General features: G+C 37.9%; 1 protein-coding gene across 8 annotated transcripts in view; it reads right to left on the minus strand.

The window, feature by feature from the left end:
* The window catches only part of NEK11 (NIMA related kinase 11), a 97784-nt gene that overhangs the window by 39840 nt on the left and 36848 nt on the right, over nucleotides 1–21096 (minus strand). For all 8 annotated transcript variants that reach the window (XM_075745667.1, XM_075745668.1, XM_075745674.1 and 5 more), the window contains 6 exons: nucleotides 15216–15365; nucleotides 15054–15132; nucleotides 14451–14536; nucleotides 10398–10517; nucleotides 8219–8312; nucleotides 7214–7352 (listed from right to left, as the gene is read on the minus strand). In XM_075745667.1, coding sequence (XP_075601782.1) covers nucleotides 7214–7352; nucleotides 8219–8312; nucleotides 10398–10517; nucleotides 14451–14536; nucleotides 15054–15132; nucleotides 15216–15365 — 668 coding nt within the window. The remainder of the gene's footprint in view (nucleotides 1–7213; nucleotides 7353–8218; nucleotides 8313–10397; nucleotides 10518–14450; nucleotides 14537–15053; nucleotides 15133–15215; nucleotides 15366–21096) is intronic.

Consider the following 21096-nt stretch of genomic DNA (forward strand, 5'->3'; position numbering starts at 1 on the left):
TAGCTTTCAACCCAGCATCTTTCAACTGTAAAAACTGATCCAAATCAGAAGGATCAAAGATGGTAAGGAGATGGTAGGTTTTGTTGCATCTGTAATTGCACTAAGCTATCTGGAAGCACTTTTAGATCAGTTTGATTTCGTAGCCAATTTCAAGGCAAGTTCTACTGCAGAAATTGAATCAGAAACCTTGAACATTTAGCTATTACAGTTGTATAACGGGATTATGCCTTACTCTTCATGCTGTTTTCAACTGCAAGGTCTGAACTTCTCTACCTAGAGAATTTTCTATGTAGTAAACGAAGAACCTTAAGATATCCTACTCTAATTTCCCACATGGATAAGTACAATGCATGCTCTGATAACGATTTCTCTCGATTCATTACAAGTCCTCATAACTAGTCTTTCCTGTTTATTAAATACCTCTGCAAACTTTAAGCCAGTCAATAGGAACCAAGTTTTATGCAGAGTAAAGAGGAATTATGCTGTAAAATCTGGCTTCCTTAGAAGACACTGTAACCAAAGCAAAAAGACCTGCACTCAAATAACTAATGTGATGTAGTGACAGAGCCGCAATTTTCCATCCTACCTAGCCCAGTGTGTGGTAGCCCTGACAAAAAAGCCATGGTGGTCTAGCCATACTACAAAATCCACAGAAAAGATGACCCTCAGCATCTGAAATTTCTCTCAATATCCAGTTCTCTGGGAAAAAAGTAGACCACAAGCTCAATAAAGTTAATCAGTAGATGAAGATGAAATATATTGCTATACTAGAAAGTAATGCATTACTCACATGATGGTTCCAGTAGCTCTTTAGCAAGAGGCCCCATCAGAAGGAACACTAAACATCTCATGAACCTGCCAACTTGCAACAGCCTTGTCCTAGCTGGCATAGGAAGGCACTGACCATATTCATCCAAAGGCTGGGTGTAGCTCATGGATACTTTCATTTTTTAGAAAATAATTTTTGCTCTTGTTTTAGAAAATAAATAATTTTATTCCAGCAGCAGTCAATATCATTCATGGAAATAAGCAGTTAAATATAGACAATTCTTTTTTACACTTTTTTTTTTCTTCTTATAGATAAACTGACCTCTAGTTGCCAGTCCTACAATATAATTTGCCTCACCATTATTTTCACAAAAAAGCACTACTGAAAGCTAAGTATCTGCACTGCTATCTCCAGAAAAATGTACATTGGTGTATCTATCCTAGTCCAAATGGAGATAATTTCTATAAAGAAATGGTTGAAGAGACAGGGGGAGAGGGAAGTTCATCTTAACCAATTCATTGCAAGGTGGCTTTTCTTTTAGATGATTATCAGAGAGGATGAATAACTTATTTCCTAGGTAAGTATCAGCAAAAATAGGAAATACAGATACAGGTTTATCCTGACATGTTTTGCACTGTCCATTCCTGCTTAGTTGCCATGATTTGCAAAATACTCAGACATAATTAGTCAATAAAATGAGCCAGAGAAATGTAGCAGAAAAGAAAAAATCCAAATCAAAATACAAAGGAAATTTAGTCATTAATAATCAGCAATTTTACGCTATGCCTTAAAAATAAATGAATTGTACAGATACATATATATTTTTGATATATTTACAAATATGCAAATATTTGTATTTTACACTGAGAGTGGCTCAATCTCAGTATAGTCTCAGCACAAAACTTACTTCAGCTCTTTCATCTCTTGCTTGTACTTGGAGAAACTGGAGATGGAAAAGACACGAAGATATCTATAGTAAAGCAAAACTCTTCCCAGTAGTACCATATATTCTAAACTGCTCTGTCCACCCTAGTTTTAAATTATTTGTTTGATGACAGTTCCATAAATTCCTGGACACATAAGATGGAGACATCAACATTTTTCAATGAATATTAAACACGACTATAAAATATCTTGCCATAAATATTTCATTATCAAAATATAATTTCTTTTAGGTTTTGTTTCCAATTAACAAATCCAAAAAAATAATGCAGTTTAATACTATTACATAAAGCATTTGCAAATGAGTAAAGCCATTTTTCATTGGTTTATATTTACAAAGGTTTACATTTCCAAGGAATGTGTTAGTGGTCTAATTAGCTGAAACAATACAGTAAAAGTATATACCATTCTAATGATACACTCAACATACTATTTCAGCCATTTACTTAATATGGTTAATAATAATTCTAAAAGTAATTTTTCTAGCTCACTCTTTCTTAGCAACTCTGTTGCTTGTCTTTTTACAAGTAAAAGGAACATTTTTACTCCAGATTGTACGATTAAAGATATAAAACTGTTAGAAACTTATAGCAACTTAAGAGAAACAGAAATTTAAAGCACATTTTTAAACCTTCACTACTGCAAGAAACGTTACCTACCTACCTGCCATCACTCTTTGAAGGTCTGCAGTGTGGAGAGAGGCAATGGCTAAACCAGAAGAATCCTTTGCCCTAGCATGCATGCAAAATGCAGCTAAATCAAGGAACTGGAGAGACAAAGCCCCAGAACCTGAAGATTTACAGAGATATTCCTTAATAACCCAGGGTAAGCAGTGCCTGCCTACTTATCCTGCTGGCACTGCATGCTAAGACGATGTCCCATGCTTGTGTGGTTATGAGTTCTTCTAACCGTCACAGACGGAGTGATGCACTTTGCTCGTAAGAGAGAAGCAATAATATACTTTATTGATATAATACAGAGAGTTAACAAAGTTCAATGGTAAATATGACAGTGGTTTAACCATATTCGCTGGCAAGGTACACTTGATTATTTACTGTGTAAAGGACAGGGTCAGACCAAACTGTCGGGGGACCCTCCCGTTGAGTCATAAGGTCCAGAAAGGACGCCCTTGCTTTCTAAACTCCTTCTCAGAAAGGAGTCTAGGTGCAGCTGGATCCAATCCTAGTCCCAGACTTGATCAACAGTTTATGTCTAAAGGATTTTATATATGTGCAATCAATCGTTTGCATCACTTAGCTAAAATGTCAAAGTTTAGCATGCTATTAGTCACTTACCAAGCATCTGTTGTGGCAAGGACTCTCTCAACCTTGAGGAGTAACCTCAAGAGGCATCCCTACTCAAGGAGAGATCCTGGCATGCAGATGGCTGCTGTGCAGGAGAGCTCAATGGCCCCTGGGCTGTCCACTATTTACGGAGTAAGATGATGGACTCATAGTCATATTTACATACCAGCCGGACAGCCCTTGGCTACTGTGTTGCCATCCATCTCCCCTAAAGTTCAACTTAAGCTGGATGCAGCCATCATCTGCCACTGGTAGCTCTTGCTTAGGCGGAGGAAGGGAGCACACCGCCACACTAACCATATAGGCTGATGTTTTAGGAAAGGACACTTGATTTCCTTGCAAGCTTGGCCAGCACTGCAGAGCAGCTCTTCAAACGCTTCCCACTGCAGCAAGCGTGCTGACCGTGAGGAGGGTGGGAAGGGCTTTTCCAGAAGCTATGCTGGAGTGCATCACCAGTACAAAGCAGGACCAGGACAGTATAAGAGCATACACTGAGTGACCCTCAGAACTGGAGTAATGGATAAGGAGTAAATTCAAAGAACAGAGTCATGAGTTTAAGCATTAACACCAAAATAATCTATTGTAAAATGGGAGATAACAGTTTGGAAGCATCTTAAGGAAGGAAGGTTCAGGTACGCTGAAAGTGACCAGTGTTAAAACATATGAATAATACAGAAGTATTATATAGAGGTATTACACAGAAGGCTATTACTGCTGTCTATAGAAACATGAGGAGAATAAACAAAGGAAGGAAGAGAACTACTTAAGCTGCCAGGCAATGAATCTTAAAAGTGTTGGCATGAAACAGCTAGAAGTAAAAAAGTGCACAGGCACTGTAATGTTTTGGCCTAGGAACAGGTTTCTAAGCAAAGAAGCAGAGGGAACTTTCCAGGGTGTATAAAACAGGTCAAAGTCTTTAGGAAAAGGGCAGTGCGAGAAGATGCCTGGACTTGGTGGTCAAATTGAAGCTTGTACTCTTTCCATGGAACAGAAGCAAACGGTGAGAAAGTGGTGGGATTGGGGGACAGCACTTTCTAGCAGAGCGCCAAACAGGAGGCAAGATAATGGCTCTGGAATACATGTGCTTACTGCACAGCATCCTCTCTTGGCTTATTAAAACAAAAATAGCATCACTTGCTAGTCACATAATTTTCCATTGCTGCCCACTCCCAGGTTAAAACTGGATCCCTTTCTTCTCGAGCATAACGCAAGCACAGATGATTTTCAAAGTGATTTCTGTCTGCAAAAGCTTATGTTTATTTGCTCTCTCCCCCTCCCCAAGTTCCTCATTTTCTGCTGAGACATGGAGGATGCTTCAGAACATGTGCCCAGAATCCCAGAAGTGAACAGGGAGAAAGTCAACGGCATGCCAAGGTGTACCAGCCACTGCAAGCTGGTCTGGCTTAGCAAGTGACATCTGAACAGTCAGATTTAAAAACCACGCTCTCAGTCAGTCCCACAGAACTCAGCAGTGTTCCCAGTCTCTATGAGAAAAGAATAAATCTGCATAGTATAGCTGGATGGCACAGTAAGGAACGTGATGTTGAAGAACTAACTGAATTTTATTGTTAGAAAATAGTATTTACATTGCCTGCAGAGTTTCTCTGTGAGAGTAAGAATCAGATTATTCCTTCAAGTTTCCGAAGAACTTGTACCAACGATCAACAATCTGGATGAACCTTTTGTGTAATAGACTGAGTTCATCTCCACATCAAAAGCACAGGGTCCGCACAGATCTCTTTCATACTCAAAAAAATAAAACCTGCTTGAAGACTAACAAATTGGTCAGCAATTTTTGATTTCAGACAAGTCTTTTAAATGTTTCTTCAGTGAACAGGGGTGCTAATTAGAATGAAAAGTGTTAAGAAGATCATTGAAGATTACATAAAAAAATATGTAGAGAAGCTTAAACTTCTCAGGGAAGTCTACAGCATTTAAATGTTTTTGACATTGCTGAAAATCATCCACCATGAAGTCCAAAACCCCAAACTGTCATAATAATTTTCATTTATCTAACTACACTGCCTTGTTTTTCCCAACTTTCAGTAAATGTAACTACCACTGCTAAAATTGGATCAAGATGCCATGGATTTTAAATCTACTAACTAGAGCTCAACTTTGAGCTTTGTATTTGATGCCTTCCCCAATGAGATACAACTATGCTTCAGATAACTTTCAGTGAAAGCAGAGTATAATTTGTTTTATTCTCTATGCCTCACTCTAACCCTTTAAAAGCCCAGTATTTCTGTCCTTCAAGCCCCGCTCTTCTGTTCATGTTGCAAATTTTTTAAGGACTGCAAGACATAAGTTAAAGATAGCTTGAACTTTCCTCCCTACCTTTTAGGACTGGGGTACTATCCCTAGCTGATCCACACCAGCTTTTCCCATTCCTGAGAGGATTTTTTAGGTCTGCCCTGAAGTAACGCTGCTGCTGAGCCTCATTGGCATTCATGAATAGACTCTATCTCCTGCCTTTCTCCCCTTCCTCAACTGTTTTTAGTTAGGGAGCTTGTTAGTCTGGTATTTGTCATCTAACTTCTGCTAACCTAGTATGAGTTAGCAAGATTTATTAACACGTAAGACAACTTTATAAAACTATTTTATAGCCTTGCTTCTAGTTTTCTTGGTTTTTTCTGTTGTATAGCCAGCCCCTTGATCAAGAACCAAATTCTATTGAAAAATCAATAGCTAGAACTGTTTCTACATTTTCAAATACAGAGGTGCCATTAATAACATAATAATTAGACATGTAGGACATGCATGGTTGCCCTGAAATGTTTAAAGAAGAGTATGAATACTGAATAGAGTAACGGCTTTGACATCAGCTTCAGGAATAACAAGGTATTCACAAAGTGAAGAAGAGAAACCATGTGATTTCTCTTGCTTATCCATAACTCCTTTCTCTCATGACCCACCACTTCAATGTCAGAGACTCTGGCAAAAGCAATTAAACACGCGTTCAGTTTTATGCAATGGATTGACCCAACTTTTGCATCACGGATATAAATGCATGTAATTTCTGTCATTATAGTTTAATAGCTTAATGACCTCTAAAGACAGAAACATCAGTTTCTTTCCTTTTACGCATGTTGTTCTGCTTCTATTTAGGTATCTTTGTATGCTTCTCCCAGTACATCTCCCACCCACATTTACTGCTTTCTCTTGGTCCTCTGTTTCCAAGCTTCCCCACCCTACCCCCAGGATGTATTTCTAGCAGCTGGGTTCTCTCCTACACAGGTCATCCCTCCTTATACTGTGAGATAGCAAGCCAACCACGTAGACATAAATGAGGCTACACTGAAAGAAAAAAGCCATTTGCTATTGAAAAAAAACCTCCTCTACCACAAACAAACTGATTTTGATGCCTTTAATTTAATGGCATATACTTTCACACTAAAAGGCAGAACTATTAGAGAAAAAGTAGTTTTCATACTTAAAAGTATATTAATGCATACTTGCCAGATCCTAACCTGATTCAAAATCTTTCACCATAATAGTGCTTACACAATGATTCTTAAATATTTAAGAGTGTGATGCTATTCCACAACATTGAAAAACAAAACATATAAATGTGCTCTTAAAAGTATTTTCCCTATTAAGCACATTTCCACAGTCTGACTCTTTTTGAAAAGCTTGACTATTTGTTCCTCTATCTACACAAAAGTACATGTTATATAGTACTTCATATCCTCTAGACAGTAGCTAAGTATTTGAGGACAGTATAGACAAGCACAGTTTAAAGAGTTTCCATCTGCTTCTCTCATTCTTATAAAGAAAACGGCATCGAAGTGTACCAAAGGTGCAAATGCTCTGAATTCTTGTACTCACTTTTGCACTGGAGAGATAATTTAGGAAATGCTTTTCTAACACCAGCCATTTCATATGTGTAAAATTAAAGCTATTTCCTTCTAACTCAGCATGTCATTTGGAGAAGGTACATTCACCTCCGTCACTGCTCACAGGTCACTCAATCTCTGGCAACACAGACCTCCTGCCACGTAACTTTGCTGTACATCTGCTGTACATATATCCAACTAGATTATTTTCCTTCTTTCTTTGTAATTTTTTTGACAGCTTTAGAAATCTGCCCACTTTTTGTCCTGTAGTTTCCCCACCATAAATTAACTACAAGAGACAAAGTCAAATCTTGCTTTGTTTATAGGAAGTTTCATTTCAACATCAAATTTTGAATTCTTACCATGGTCTGTAAGTTCAGACATGCAGAGTTGACTTGATGTCTCATTTCCAATTGGTTCATCATGTCCTACGGACACAGAGTCGCATGTAATGACTGGCTCAGAATGAAACAGGGCTTGTGAAGTCTGCTCATCAGATTCCTTAGTCGAATGAAGCAGCATGGAGAAACAGGTACAGTTAGAGCTTTCAGCTGGATCCCAATACAATTGTTGCCCTGATCTACACAACTGTTGGGACTTGTATTAGGCAAACACTAAAAAAAAAAAATCCTAACATTTTTGTAAATGATCAGAAGTGACTCAGCCATAAGTAGAGACAGATTTAACGTATTTTTTTCTCCAGACACAATGGGAAGTAGAAACTAGACAGCATATGAAAGAAAAAGTAGAAGACAAAGTATTAACCAAAACCTCATTATTTCTGAGATGCTTTCACTGACTTTTTCCAAACTGACACTGTTCTCTCTATGATAAGACATAGTGCTAGAATTGAACAGGCCTATCTTCTGTTGCAGCTAGCTTAAAAACAAAGGACAGCTTACATTGGGAGTCATTCCAAGACTTCATTCTTACTAAAAAAACAGTTGAAATGTTAATATTCTTAACTAATCAAATGAAAAGAACCCACAGCCATGCCAAATTAGAATGTTTAAAGGATTACAATTCTAAACTTATCTTGAAAAGAAATGTATTTTGAACTCTGATGTCATGCAGATTGTCAGTAAGTACATTTCAGAGAGCAGATTTAGATTTAAGTGTGACTTAATAAAAGAAAATTGTGCAATGAATAGAGAATTTGTTGAAGAATATCCAAAAAACTGAATGCACTTTCACTCATCACAGTTCCACAGGTTCAGCTAAGCGGTCCAGACTTTGATGCACTTCCAAATTATTAGTCTTAGAACAAGACCGTGCCACTAGTGCTAAATAAAGCGTGTGGAAAACAGAAAAGTGGTATACACTGAATGTGCATAAATGAGGCCTCCGAAACAACAGCCCATACTTACATGCAGAACATTGACATTCAGCTGCTGAAAATTACGGGATCTGAGTTCTTGCATTCTTTTGATATTTTCTTGATATTTTTCTTCTGCCAGCTGTCTGTAAATACACAATACTTGTGTTTAGGATGTGATATCAGGGACTGCAGAAAGGGTTCTTCTAAAAGTAGACGTGGAAAAACAAATTCCATAACTAGAGTCCCATGATGCCAAATGTTCATGGCACCTACTGAAGGTGAGGTTAGTTTTAGTGAACTCACAAATAGATTTCAGGCCTTATTTCCAAACACTATTATATTTTTCTTTCACAGCTTGTATAATATAATTGAGGAATAACAAATTATTAGTCCTGGTCTTTTTTGTTTCTTCCAAAGATCTTAAATACTTTGGACTTTTTTCCACCATGTAGCCCAGGGACCTTTCAGCTGAAGACAGGCACGCCAACACTTGTGTGCTATAAACATTTCACCTGGGGGAGGGTTGGTAACTGCGTTTTTCTGTACGGAACTACTTCAATCAGGTGCCACATTAGGCAGCTCTTCCAGTTTCCATTACTATATTCACTTCCCATCCATCACTAGATTTGCACTGCTGGAAGCAGATCTCCAGTCTGAGAAGATACTGGTTTTGCACTGCTTTAAATACTTCCAGCGAGAGTGAGCTGGCAATAACCCAGAGCTGAATACAGATGCATTTTAAGGATTCATGACTGAGAAGAAGATTTGAAGATTAATATGTTGCCTTTATATTACAAAAGAAATCTATTTAATTTTGTTGCTGGGGAAAAAACATGAAGATCTAAATAGAAGACACTAAAGTGTAAGAAAGTAAAGAAAATGAAAAGCAAACTAGAACTATCCTGCAATTAGTATTATTTCCTTATCTTCATCTCTTTTAAAAAAGTGAAAGGGACAGACTTTCTATTTATAAATTTCATGTAAGTACAAAAATTGGCTTGCCATATTATTGAAAACACCATGCGGAAGAGGTGTTAAATTTATACAGTAGTTTCAATTCAAGATTTTTTTAAATGAGAATAAATTTACATACCACCTCCAGCATCAAATGCAATGGTAAGTGTCAGACAGACATGCATGCTGATAAGACATATTTTCCAAAAGGAGATGAAGGCCTTTAGATTTTTGTTTGTAGACTTTGGGCATCACAAGTTAGCACAAGTAATGCTAGGACGTGATTTTACTGAGCATTTTCTCTCAAGTGCAATTGCTATCGATTTGCAGCTATATGTAGCTGCAGAGTTTCTGAAGCCATAAATTCAGACTTCCTGTCACCTCACAATATTTTTCTGTACTAGGATGTCATTGCCCTACTGAATTGCTAACTTGCTTTGGCACGACAGGGTTAAGATGCTGATTCTCATGATCAAAAATAATTATTCCTCCTATTATTCTCTATAAATGAGTAAACATTTGTTAATTTACATCACACTTTGCAAAATGGTTGTGAAGAAAACATTAAAAATTCTTTAAAAATTAATGTGGTGCTTTTCCAATTTTCATTCATAGCAAAAAAAACATTGAATATTTCAAACTGGGAAAAACTCAAGTGCGTCATCAAAACAGTATATTCTTCTTTTTATTTAAAAAAGGAATCCATGCATACACACATAGCTTTCCAGCTGTTTCTCGTATTTCACTCAGAAACAGCACTTATTCTCCTTGAAATTCCTCCTTTTATTATGTCTTACTCAATTAAAAAAAAAAACATAAATCATAAAACCTTTATAACATGTCCATTTCCCCCATTTGATAAGACTATTCTCAGAGCTATTAACTTCTGTTAGCAAATCTCTTAGGCCAAAACAATTGACAAAAGCTGGATTGTAACTGAATGTCCAAATCCTCAGACTGCGCGATCCTTAAAATGACAACTCATTTAAAAAAAAAAATCTCCTACTGTAACACATGAGAAAATCTCTCATACACTTATTTAACCAGAAACACAATGCTCAAAGTACTAGTTTTGGCCTAATGTTCTGACTTTTTTTTTTTCCTACATAAATAATTACTGTGATTTAAGTCATCCAAAATCCCCACTCATTCTGAGTAGCTGAAGACCCTTTCTATTTTAATTTTTACCTTGACAGTTCTAACTCTCTCGTTAGACTACTGGATGGGGAAAACTGCATGGTTAGGGCACGATGCTAATGTTATGCTCAACTTACTTCAACTTCTTTGCTTTCTCATCCGCGGCGTTTAACTTCCTCAGCCTCATTCGTTCCCGCGGTGTCATTTTCTGTACTTCAGACAGTTCCTGCAGAGTTTGTAAATGAACTTTCCTCTGCCTGAAATTGAATGCATGCAAGCCCGTCATCATATAAAAATGTAAATATCAGTATTTTGATTTGATATTGAAACATAGTGACATTTCAAATGGAATAATTAGAAAGTCACAGGTCCTATAACAGACTAAATAGACTTTAGTTTAGAAAGCAAATGCCTCCTTTAAATTGAAATATTTAAACTTAGATTCATGAAGAACGTGAATCATTTCAGGCATTTCAGGTGAGAATGGAAAAAGGTAAACTCGGCTCTGTAAAAGAATAAATGTTGAAGCACAGTGAAATATTTACCCTGTCAGGCTTCATTATTGAGCATATTCCAAGTACAAAGGCAGTCTTTAAATGAGAACCACAGAAAAAAGCCGTATCACCCATACAGTTTACATTGATTGTTAAAACCTGTCTAGAATAAAAGAGAATATTAATGTGTCTTTAATGACAGATATAATTATCAAGTTGTCCTCTTGAATTTCTGGTCCTGATCAATAATAACAATTCACTGGTAAAACGGTCTCCATCATAGACCATCTCTGAAAGGTGAGCATGAATTATTGACATATGTGTCTCAGCTGTATTTATCAACACAGGAGAGTAATATTAGTCCTACATTAGAAAAAGGATATTTATTCCAGATTTTTATCTCATATCCTACATTAATTACAAAAATTAAACCATAGTTTGTAATGCCTTGGCAGTCATATTTCGCTTACACTAAATTTTTCCATTGTTTATATTTATGACATCGAGTATTCATTTCAAATTACTATTTTTGCCCTTATGAGGCAAATTCACTTCTGATCATTTAAAAGCCCAGTTTTGTAACCATACAAACTGCAACACTCCTTCTGGACTATCATTTTGAAATCAGGATTTTAATAAATAAGAAGAGAAGTTTTCATTATTCTTTTCAAATGTTGACTATAGAGGGAAATAGTGTAAAGATATGAATATTAGTGTGAAATATGAAAGACTAAGGACAAAGACAAGGAGTTCAATTATTCATAAGAATGGAACTAACTCTTCAAGTATGAATAATGTAGACATATTTCTTGTCCCCTATAAAAAAACTCTAATTTAAATTATAAGAACCTCTTGGGGAAAAAAACGATTTTTCATCCAAGTCGAAACTGGACTTGTACAGCTTTATGCTTACTTAAATATTTAAAATTTATGACTTGCACAGGACTGGAAAAAGTAAGCCATTAGAGCACTTTACTAGAAGAAACCAGATTCAACTATACATGGCAAAAATAATTCCTGGTGAGGGAAAAAAAATAAAAAAGATAAATATAAAGTAGCAATGATTGGGGAGGACACCATAACAAGCAGCTCCTTGTATGCTGACTCAGACTAGAGTATTGCTACAGTACAGCAGATGTGGGAAATTCACTATGTTTAAATTATTTCTCCCTCATTTTTCTGCTCTCTGCCATTTTCAGGTATTTTTAATTCATTTTATCTACCTCTTTAGATCTGGGATTGCAGAAATTATTTGGCATTTTCCTTACCAGTAGCAATACAAACAGCTCACATTCTCATAAATACAATGAAAGTCATCGTATGATTACGACTTTATGCATATTCCAAACATTTAGCCAAAAAGAATCAGACTGCAGTATATTTGAAGATAATTTATAGTGAAGCTTCCTCTAGGATTTTTTTTTTCTCAAATTGATGCCTTGAATCTGAAAACCTCAAGGTAAATTTCCATGCTCAATCAAAAACAGTTGCTATCCATTGCTCCACAATTTTTAGGAGCTCTAAAACTCTGCATGGAAGCAGCTGACTTTATTTTCTTTTTACAAAAGTATAGGAACACTATGTTTGTAGTTAGAACTTGCTCTTTCTCTTAGAGACCTCAGACTTGCTTTTGAACAAGAATAGTTATAGACTTTGGGATATTCATTCATGTCCTCCCCATATGCTAGCTCTGTCAGTAAACAATGTCCAAGGTGATGAGAGTCAATATATTCAAACTAATGACAATGGATCAGGTCTGGAACATAGTATATGTTACAAATGATAGAAAGTGGTTTTATCGGTCTAGAAGAATGATTGAAGTCTGGGTATATATTTTGCAGGTAAAACTACCGCTTCCTCAAAGCATCTACAATCTTTTGGTGCATACAGATAATTTGAAATCTTGTACCCACAAAATAAAGGCATGGACTAAAAGTTTCTTGAAGATTCTCATACTTTATGTTTCAGTAAGCATTAAATACTCAATATAATTCAGATAGAGTTGGCATAATATTTGGGCAAGATTTCAGTGCCCCAAAACTGTTTAAGGTATATGTCCAAGGAACATCTCTGCAGTTAACTATATTTAATTTGAAGAGGCTGAAATTCACTCAGAGTTAATTGAATCAACTTGAATAAAGCAGCCATAGACAAGAGATACGTCTAATATTTCCCAGCTATTGCCCATCTACCTGTCTGACTCCTGTATTTCCAGTATACTAGCAAAGGGTTATTTCTAGCAGCAGCAATCATGCAGAATAGTAAGGCCAAAAACTTGACAGCAGTCTCAGCTGGCTCCATTTGCTGTTATGTATTACAGAGTTGTTACCAGCCAATACAGGTATCATTTATTGTTTCATTTTACATCTATGCTTGCAAAGTTCAACAACCTATTTATACTAAAGGTATACCAAAACAGAGAATTTTGATCTCATAAAAAGACTGAGACACATCTGTCAACAAGAGAGCGAGCATGAACAGAAGCGACAGGGTAGAAACCCAAACCACAGTTTCCAGAGATCAGATACAGATACACTCCCAGTAGTTAAACTGGGGTAAAAAACGATTTTGCTGTCTTGAATTCCACTGTCTTTGCTCCACTTTCTTCCTACCACTGATACTAAATTACACTTTCTTTGGAAAAGCTGAAGTTGATCACCTCTCCTGAAGGGATGCTTGCAAGCAGCAAAATTGGCAGCACCTGCAAAGTGACCACAGCTGCAAAACTGTGGGTCCTCTCCAAGAGCAGGGGTCACAAAAAACAAAGGGGAAAGGCCTCTTGCCTCAAAGGCATTGCTAACTCTGGATAGGAGCGTGGGCTTCTTTATTGCTGTTACCTAATAATTCAAAAGAAATTTCAGATAGCTGCTAAAGTCTTGACAGTTCTTTAGAGGAAACAAGAAACAGGGATGTCCACTGTGTCCACACTGGATCACAAACTCCTGATTTTGAGTGGGCTAGCTCCTTGCAGCAAAACCACGTACAGAAGATTCAGGGACAGGAAGCAAAGGGTAGGGCCGGCTGCGATCAAAATTGCAGAGCTAATTTACAAAGGAAAAATCAAATCGCCCATGCTGACATTTGCTTTAATCATTGCAGCGTTGTAATTTAATGCAATTAATTAATTTATGTTCAGTGCCTAAAAGGGAGATCATGTGTGAAGACATGATGTAAGAGCCCAGAAACATCACTAGCCTTAATTTCTTACTATAGTTACAAGACAAATATAATAGTATTCTATGGACATATTAGCTGAATTTTAGTTTACGTGTATACACTTTAAGCTTGGTGTCATTTAGGAAACACAGCTTTTACATTCAATTATTAGTAGGTACACAAACAGCAGCACTATAACTGATCATAACATAACTAAAATGATGATCTAAACCTTCAAAATGTAAAGACAAAGGTCGTAATTTACACACCGACTGGTACTAAATTAGCATATGCCTATATTATGCAGTTATGTGCAATTTACACAGTTATATAATAAAAATATTTGATCTGCAAATCCTTTTTTCCCCTAAATCTTAATTATGCATCTCACTAACATGGTTGCTCTTCTCTACTTCTGGGGAATGAGTCCCTCTAAATGTAAAGCACTGTGAGATTAATGCAAGTGGTTACAACATGCTATTATTTGGCAACATTGTAATTTCATATACTGCTGCCCAGAAACCACTTTAAAATACGTACACAGCATCAATAATGGGAGCAGCTTCTTTCTGCCAGTTAAGTGCCTTGTCTTCCACAGTCATGCTTGTGAACTTGTACTGTATATTCTGCAAGGAAATAAAACAGAAGTGGCATCAACACTTGAGGCTAAAGCGATCCAGACTCTTCAGCTATGAACCAATACAGTCCTAATGTAAAAACTGACTGACGAGTTTCCTTCCCCACCTTCTTAGAAAACCAAACAACATATACACTGAAGCAGGGACCAAAAGAGCAAGACGCACTGTTTTTCATTAAAACTATGACTAACCAGAACAGTTTAGACATTGTATGCACCCAGGCCTGAATGATCTGTACTTGTAACACATAAATGCCCCTTCTCCTAACTGCTCGTAACATTTAAAAGGTGATACATTCAGCATGTAAAGTGACAAGGGCTTTATTTCTCACTGCCTGGCTACCTCAGTCATATTTGTAATTTAGCTCTGAAAGTTCCCTGGATTAATATTCTCATGAACTGCTATCTAATTATTTTTTCTCAACACAGTTTCTCTGCCTCTGTTCTGCTTGTGCAAACTACACTCTCAAACAGTAAAAGTACACCTATTGCTTTTTCTTATATACCTTTAGTTGTTCATCAATATAAGGGATTTTTAGGATCTCTGCTGCTGCTGGTCTTGATGAAGGATTCTTATTTAACATGCTGAAACATTAAAAACCAAAAGTCATAATTAAGTGATTTTTCCAAATTAACTTAAAAACCTGTAAAACAAGAAAATAACATACCTGCACAGCACAGCATTCAGTTTGCTTGGATATCTATCAGGAAGAGAAGGTGTATCACCTTCTACAATTTTTAACACAACAGACAAAAAATTGTGTCCAGTAAATGCATGGTTCATACAGCACATCTCATATAAAATGCATCCCAGAGACCTTGAAGAATAAAATAATAGGAATAGTATAAATAATATTTCTGAAAGTAGCATGCACAGTGACATTGCAGTAAGTAAAATCACAACCGGATGCCCTTTTCTCCTGGGAGTAGGATATTTCATTATCCTGCTATCCTTTTCATCTGAAATATTTTTGGTCAGATCACAAGTTAGTAACTTTATAAACAGGAGAAATCATCATTCTATTTCCATAAGTACAGGCACAAACTTCAATTTTGTATACAAATACACATATTCATATATATATGTGTAAAAATAAAGTAAAATCCTATTATATGAACCACCTTAAGTGATTACTCATTAAATTAAGAATGAAATTTTTTAATTAGTGATTGACTGAGAAAATAGTTTAGTAGTGTTTTGTCATAGGTTTGTTTAAAATAAAACAAACTGAGACTACAATTCCAGTTCAAATTAAATAATGCCAGTTTCAAATAACAGAAGTGTCTTCTGGTGTGATTTCACTCATTTGGCCTCATACTCAAAATAGATTATGAAACCGGTTTGTCCTCAAAGAAATATCAAATTTTAGATGAGAGCATCATATTGCAACTTCTAAAACAAATTTCATCAAAATTTTATTTGGAGAAGAAAAGACGAAATCTGAACATGTAGGTCTGGAGACCTAGCTATGAACCAGTGTCAGTTTTAAATCATTAAAAACCTCATTAAAAACCAGGAGAAATGATTACAAACAATTTTAAATGGGCCTCTGGTTTACCATCACCTTATTTACCAGGCTCTTACTCACCAGTCCTAATGAAAATCATAAAAGATCACCAAGTTGAACATTTTAACCTAAACACTCTAATAATAGTGTCTATAACGACTATTCGTAACAATTTGCACTTCATCTGAGTTCTGTCTGACAAATATTTTTTTAAAAAAAAATAGAGGAGTTGAGCTTTCCAGGCTTTGAAGGATGCTCAGTATTACCTCCAGTTTGCAGTCAGGAGAACTGAGGCACTCATGAGTGACTTGATCAAGGTCATAGAAAATGCTGGTGAGAGCCAGCTACAGGTCCAGACTCATCTAAGTAACCAAAATTAAATATCAGAGCAACTTTACCCTTACTGTACTATTTGATTGTGGTATTCATAATTTTCAGTAGTATGAAAATAAAGCATAGTGATAATAAGTAGAAGTACATAGAATCATAGAATCATAGAATCACAGAATGGTTTGGGTTGGAAGGCACCTCAAAGATCATATAGTTCCAACCCCCCTGCTGCAGGCAGGGACGCCCTCCACTAGACCACGTTGCCCAAAGCCTCATCCAACCTGGCCTTAAACACTTCCAGGGAGGGGGCATCCACAACCTCTCTGGGCAACCTGTTCCAGGTGCCTCACCACTCTAACAGTCAAGAATTTCTTTCTAACATCTAATCTAAATCGACCCTCCTTCAGCTTGAACCCATTACCCCTTGTCCTGTCACTACACTCCCTGATAAACAGTCCCTCACCATCTTTCCTGTAGGCCCCCTTCAGGTACTGGAAAGCTGCAATTAGATCTCCTCAGAGCCTTCTCTTCTCCAGGCTGAACAACCCCCGCTCTCGCAGCCTGTCCTCATAGGAGAGGTGCTCCAGCCCTCTGATCAGCTTCGTGGCCCTCTTCTGGACTCGCTCCAACAGCTCCATGTCTTTCTTGTACTGGGGCCCCCAGAGCTGGATGCAGTACTCCAGGTGGGGTCTCACAAGAGCGGTGTAGAGGGGCAGGATCACCTCCCTCAACCTGCTGGTCACGCCTCTTTTGATGCAGCCCAGGACACGGTTGGCTTTCTGGGCTGCAAGCGCACACGGCCATCTCATGTTGAGCTTCTCATCAATCAATACCCCCAAGTCCTTCTCCTCGGGGCTGCTTTCAATCCATTCCTCGCCCAGCCTATAGTTGTGCTTGGGATTGCGCCGACCCACGTGCAGGACCTTGCACTTGGCCTCGTTGAACACGCCAAGGTGGGCCTCGATTCGCACGGGCCCACCTCTCCAGCCTGTCAAAGTCCCTCTGGATGGCATCCCTTCCCTCCAGCATGTCGACCACACCACACAGCTTGGTGTTGTCAACAAACTTCCTGAGGGTGCACTCGATCCCACTGTCCGTGTCACCGACAAAGATGTTGAACAGTGCTGGTTCCGGTACTGACCCCTGAGGAATGCCACTCGTCACCGTTCCCCACTTGGACACTGAGCCATTGACCACAACTCTTTGAGTGTGACCATCCAGCCAATTCCTTATCCACTGGGTGGTCCATCCATTGAATCCACGTCTCTCCAATTTAGAGACAAGGATGTCGTGTGGGAGGGTGTCAAATGCCTTGCACAAGTCCAGGTAGATGATGTCAGTTGCCCTTCCCTTATCCACTGACGCTGTAACCCCATCATAGAAGGCCACCAAGTTTGTCAGGCATGATTTGCCCTTAGTGAAGCCGTGTTGGCTGTCACCAATCACCTCCTTATTTTCCATGTAGATGAATGGCTTTGATGAAAAGGGTATAAACATTGTCTTTGAAAGCAAATACTGAATAAAGTTTCAGTTGCTCATTTTGGTTAAAGATGACAAATTGGTTCAGTCTGTCTGGCAATAAAAGAACCAGCTTTCGAACTTCCAAAATCCGTAAACAGTAACACATAGATGATGATCTATATTTATGATGTTCAAACTCCGAAACAACATAATTACTACGTGAGAAAATACTAAAAAGAACAACAAAAACCCCCTGTATACATGGCATCTGAAAGCGTCAAACAAAAATGGAAACCAGCCAGAGGGAAGAAAAAAGGAAGGAAAATCCCAACCTGACAGACTGTACGAATACTGTTTTTTGCAGAATCAATCTGTTTTGGAGGCTGCTTGATTCTGGCAGCTAGAAATTGCTTAATGAGCCATTAGAAGCACAGGATTTGCCGCATCAGGGAAGCCCATTTTTTTATCTAGTTTAGTACTCTGACTACACCTGAGGCTTTGGAGGAAGATGAAAAGAACACCCAGGGCATTCTGCTACAGCCGCCCGTGAACAGGCTACCCAGGGAAAACCCCATCTGTCCCACGAAAGGAAAAAATTAAAAAAAAAAAAAAAAAAAAAAAAGGAGAGGAAAACAATTATGTTTTTACTGCAGGATACAATTTGAAATGAAATAAATACTTCTTACGCTGAAAAATGCTGTCCTGGGTCCCAGAGCAATGCTATTTCTTCCCAGGACTGATGCTGATCTGCGATTGCCCGAGGGAGTTAGCACCAAGCTTTGCCTCATGACTGCATTTCTCAGTTGTGTTTCTACAGTCCTGGTCTAAGCATCGTGTAAAAGGAGCATATTCAGCAAGAGAAAATTGCTTCCTGATTCCCATAAGCAATCTGCACATGACTCAGCCATATGATTTAATTACTTTCATAATCTTAGCTTGTATAACTGCCACTGTTATGAAATTCTGTAATGGTCATTAAACAATCCAGCCAGAGCATGTGGTTTGACAGCTCCCGATGTTCACAAATAGGTTTGACAAAGGACCTAAACAGCACTTCATTTCAGCAAAACTGATGTACGACCATTTCACACTAAAGCCACTTATGCTCAATTACATCATAAAACGGAGTGTCTGGACAGGCTTCACTGTGTTCTCTATGATATCAACTGACAAACCACTAACTCCTCCTTCTGAGGACAAACCACCCTGCGGTTTTGGTGCTACTTGTTTGCATAAGCACTGTTGTCCTTTCAACATCTTCTGATCTCTAGTAGATCTTTCCAAACTATGTTACAGTTCTTCAAAGGCTGTAAGATCCAAGTTACCTTTTAAATTAAAGATAATCTAAATGCACCTTTGTGGCTTGCATCTCTCAGTCTGATTGTACCAGAAGGTCTTAAGAATCTGCTGACTCCAGAGTCTACTGAGGAATATGTACGTGTACACACATACCATCACGGCTCTCTTAGCCACCGCTTTTCAGGTCTTCAGTGCTTTTACTGCTATTTTTGGTAACTATTCTACATAAAATGTGGCAGTAAAAAAAAATCCATTTTTGGATTGTTAATATTAAAGAAAAAGACAAATTGGGGGAAAAGCACAGGCAAGCAAGCACAATTAAAATGAAAGTCCCAAGACCTGTATGGTAGGAAGCCCAATTTACCCAAACCATACAGACAAACCATCTGTCAAAATCTGGCAGTACTTGACAGAAGACATATAATACAGTGGATTTAAATGTGACTGTAACATTGCTTTGTCTCAGGAAGACAAAAAGGAAGTTATTTATACCTCTCTTGAAAAGAATTTGCTAAGTCTCCACGTGAAAAAAGAACTTTTTTTTAAACTAAATTATTTCTGTTATCATTTCTGCCTCTGAGATAATTTTTAACATATACTATGCACAAATCCTTTGAGAAGTTCCTGGATGGAATTTGCCTTATATGCTTTAAAAAGAAGAGAGAAATGTTATTGCTGATAACTGTTTGCATACACTTCATCTCATCCACTCAGAAACAAAATATGATACAGTTACAACAGCCACTGCATGGACAGGTGCTCAATATTTGCACTCAAGGACCTATACTGATCCTTGGCAGACTCCCAGCCAGTACAAATTTCAGAGTCTCATCTGAGAAACCTCAAGTTCTCACAGTTAGAAAACCTACAAAAAACTGCAGGTACAATATAGGCTAACTACTAGTGGCAGGCAAATCCTGGTAGTGATATTTAGGAGCTGAACAAGGAGATTTTTTTCAGCTGGGATGGGCAAGAATGATGCTCAGCTCCCAGTATGAAAAAAGAAGGACCTAAACTCATTGGGAGCCCTTGTGCCAAGGGAATCCCAGTTTTCTGGAACAGAAGACATCTCTGGGGAAGATACACCCGCACCCTTTAGCTTTAGGACCATTTGCAGGAATTAGCATTGACCTATTTGGTAAGTCTGGGCTTTCTAGGTTGCATGAAGGTAATGGAAAAGAAAAAAGGTATCCCTGTTGTTCAGAAAACCTCAGATAAAAAGTTAGCACTCACCTAATGCATTAGTGAGTAGTCACACCTGCCCTGAATGCACTAAGTACCTGCTTTTAGTTTACTCTCGCCTGGAAAGAAATGTTTCCATTTTGTTCTGAGAGTTAGAGGATGCCAAGTCTTCTCAGGCTAATGTCACAAAGCCCAAGTCTGTTGGGCTGGAGTGATGATTTTTAGTCACTGCATGGACTGAAATAAAAGCTGATTAAAATTCTTACTTTGTTAGGAGACTTTCATGTAATCTCCCTGGATCTCCGATTGCTTTCTTAATAATGTTGCTGATGTGTCTCTATCTGCATTTGTTGGTGCTGGGAGACTTGTTCTGCCATGATCCTTCAACAGTCTTAGTTGGAAGGCACTGATGTAACTGACCCACTATTTCCTACCAACAATATTAAAAAAACCCCCTCTCAAATAACAAAATAAAAACTGTACATGCTTTGTAAAACAAAAGAGCTAATAAGCTAATAAGCCTGAAGGCCAAAGGATCTAATATATACACCCAGCACATGTGGTTGTGTCACAGGGGATGAATCGTACCTGTTGTGTCCCTATAAGAACAGAGATGGTCAGGCATTTTCCAATGACAGTGTTTCACTGAACCATGAGCTTAGGTTAAATGAGAAGTCTGGCGGCTTTGTTCGCCACGGAGGTTTGATGAAACTTTTGCCTGGAAGGGTTTGAAAACAACCCGGCTGCTCCTCCTGGACATCAGAGGTTC

The sequence above is a fragment of the Balearica regulorum genome, chromosome 2 (genome assembly GCF_011004875.1).
Source record: "Balearica regulorum gibbericeps isolate bBalReg1 chromosome 2, bBalReg1.pri, whole genome shotgun sequence".
In the NCBI taxonomy this organism is placed as follows: Eukaryota; Metazoa; Chordata; class Aves; order Gruiformes; family Gruidae; genus Balearica; species Balearica regulorum.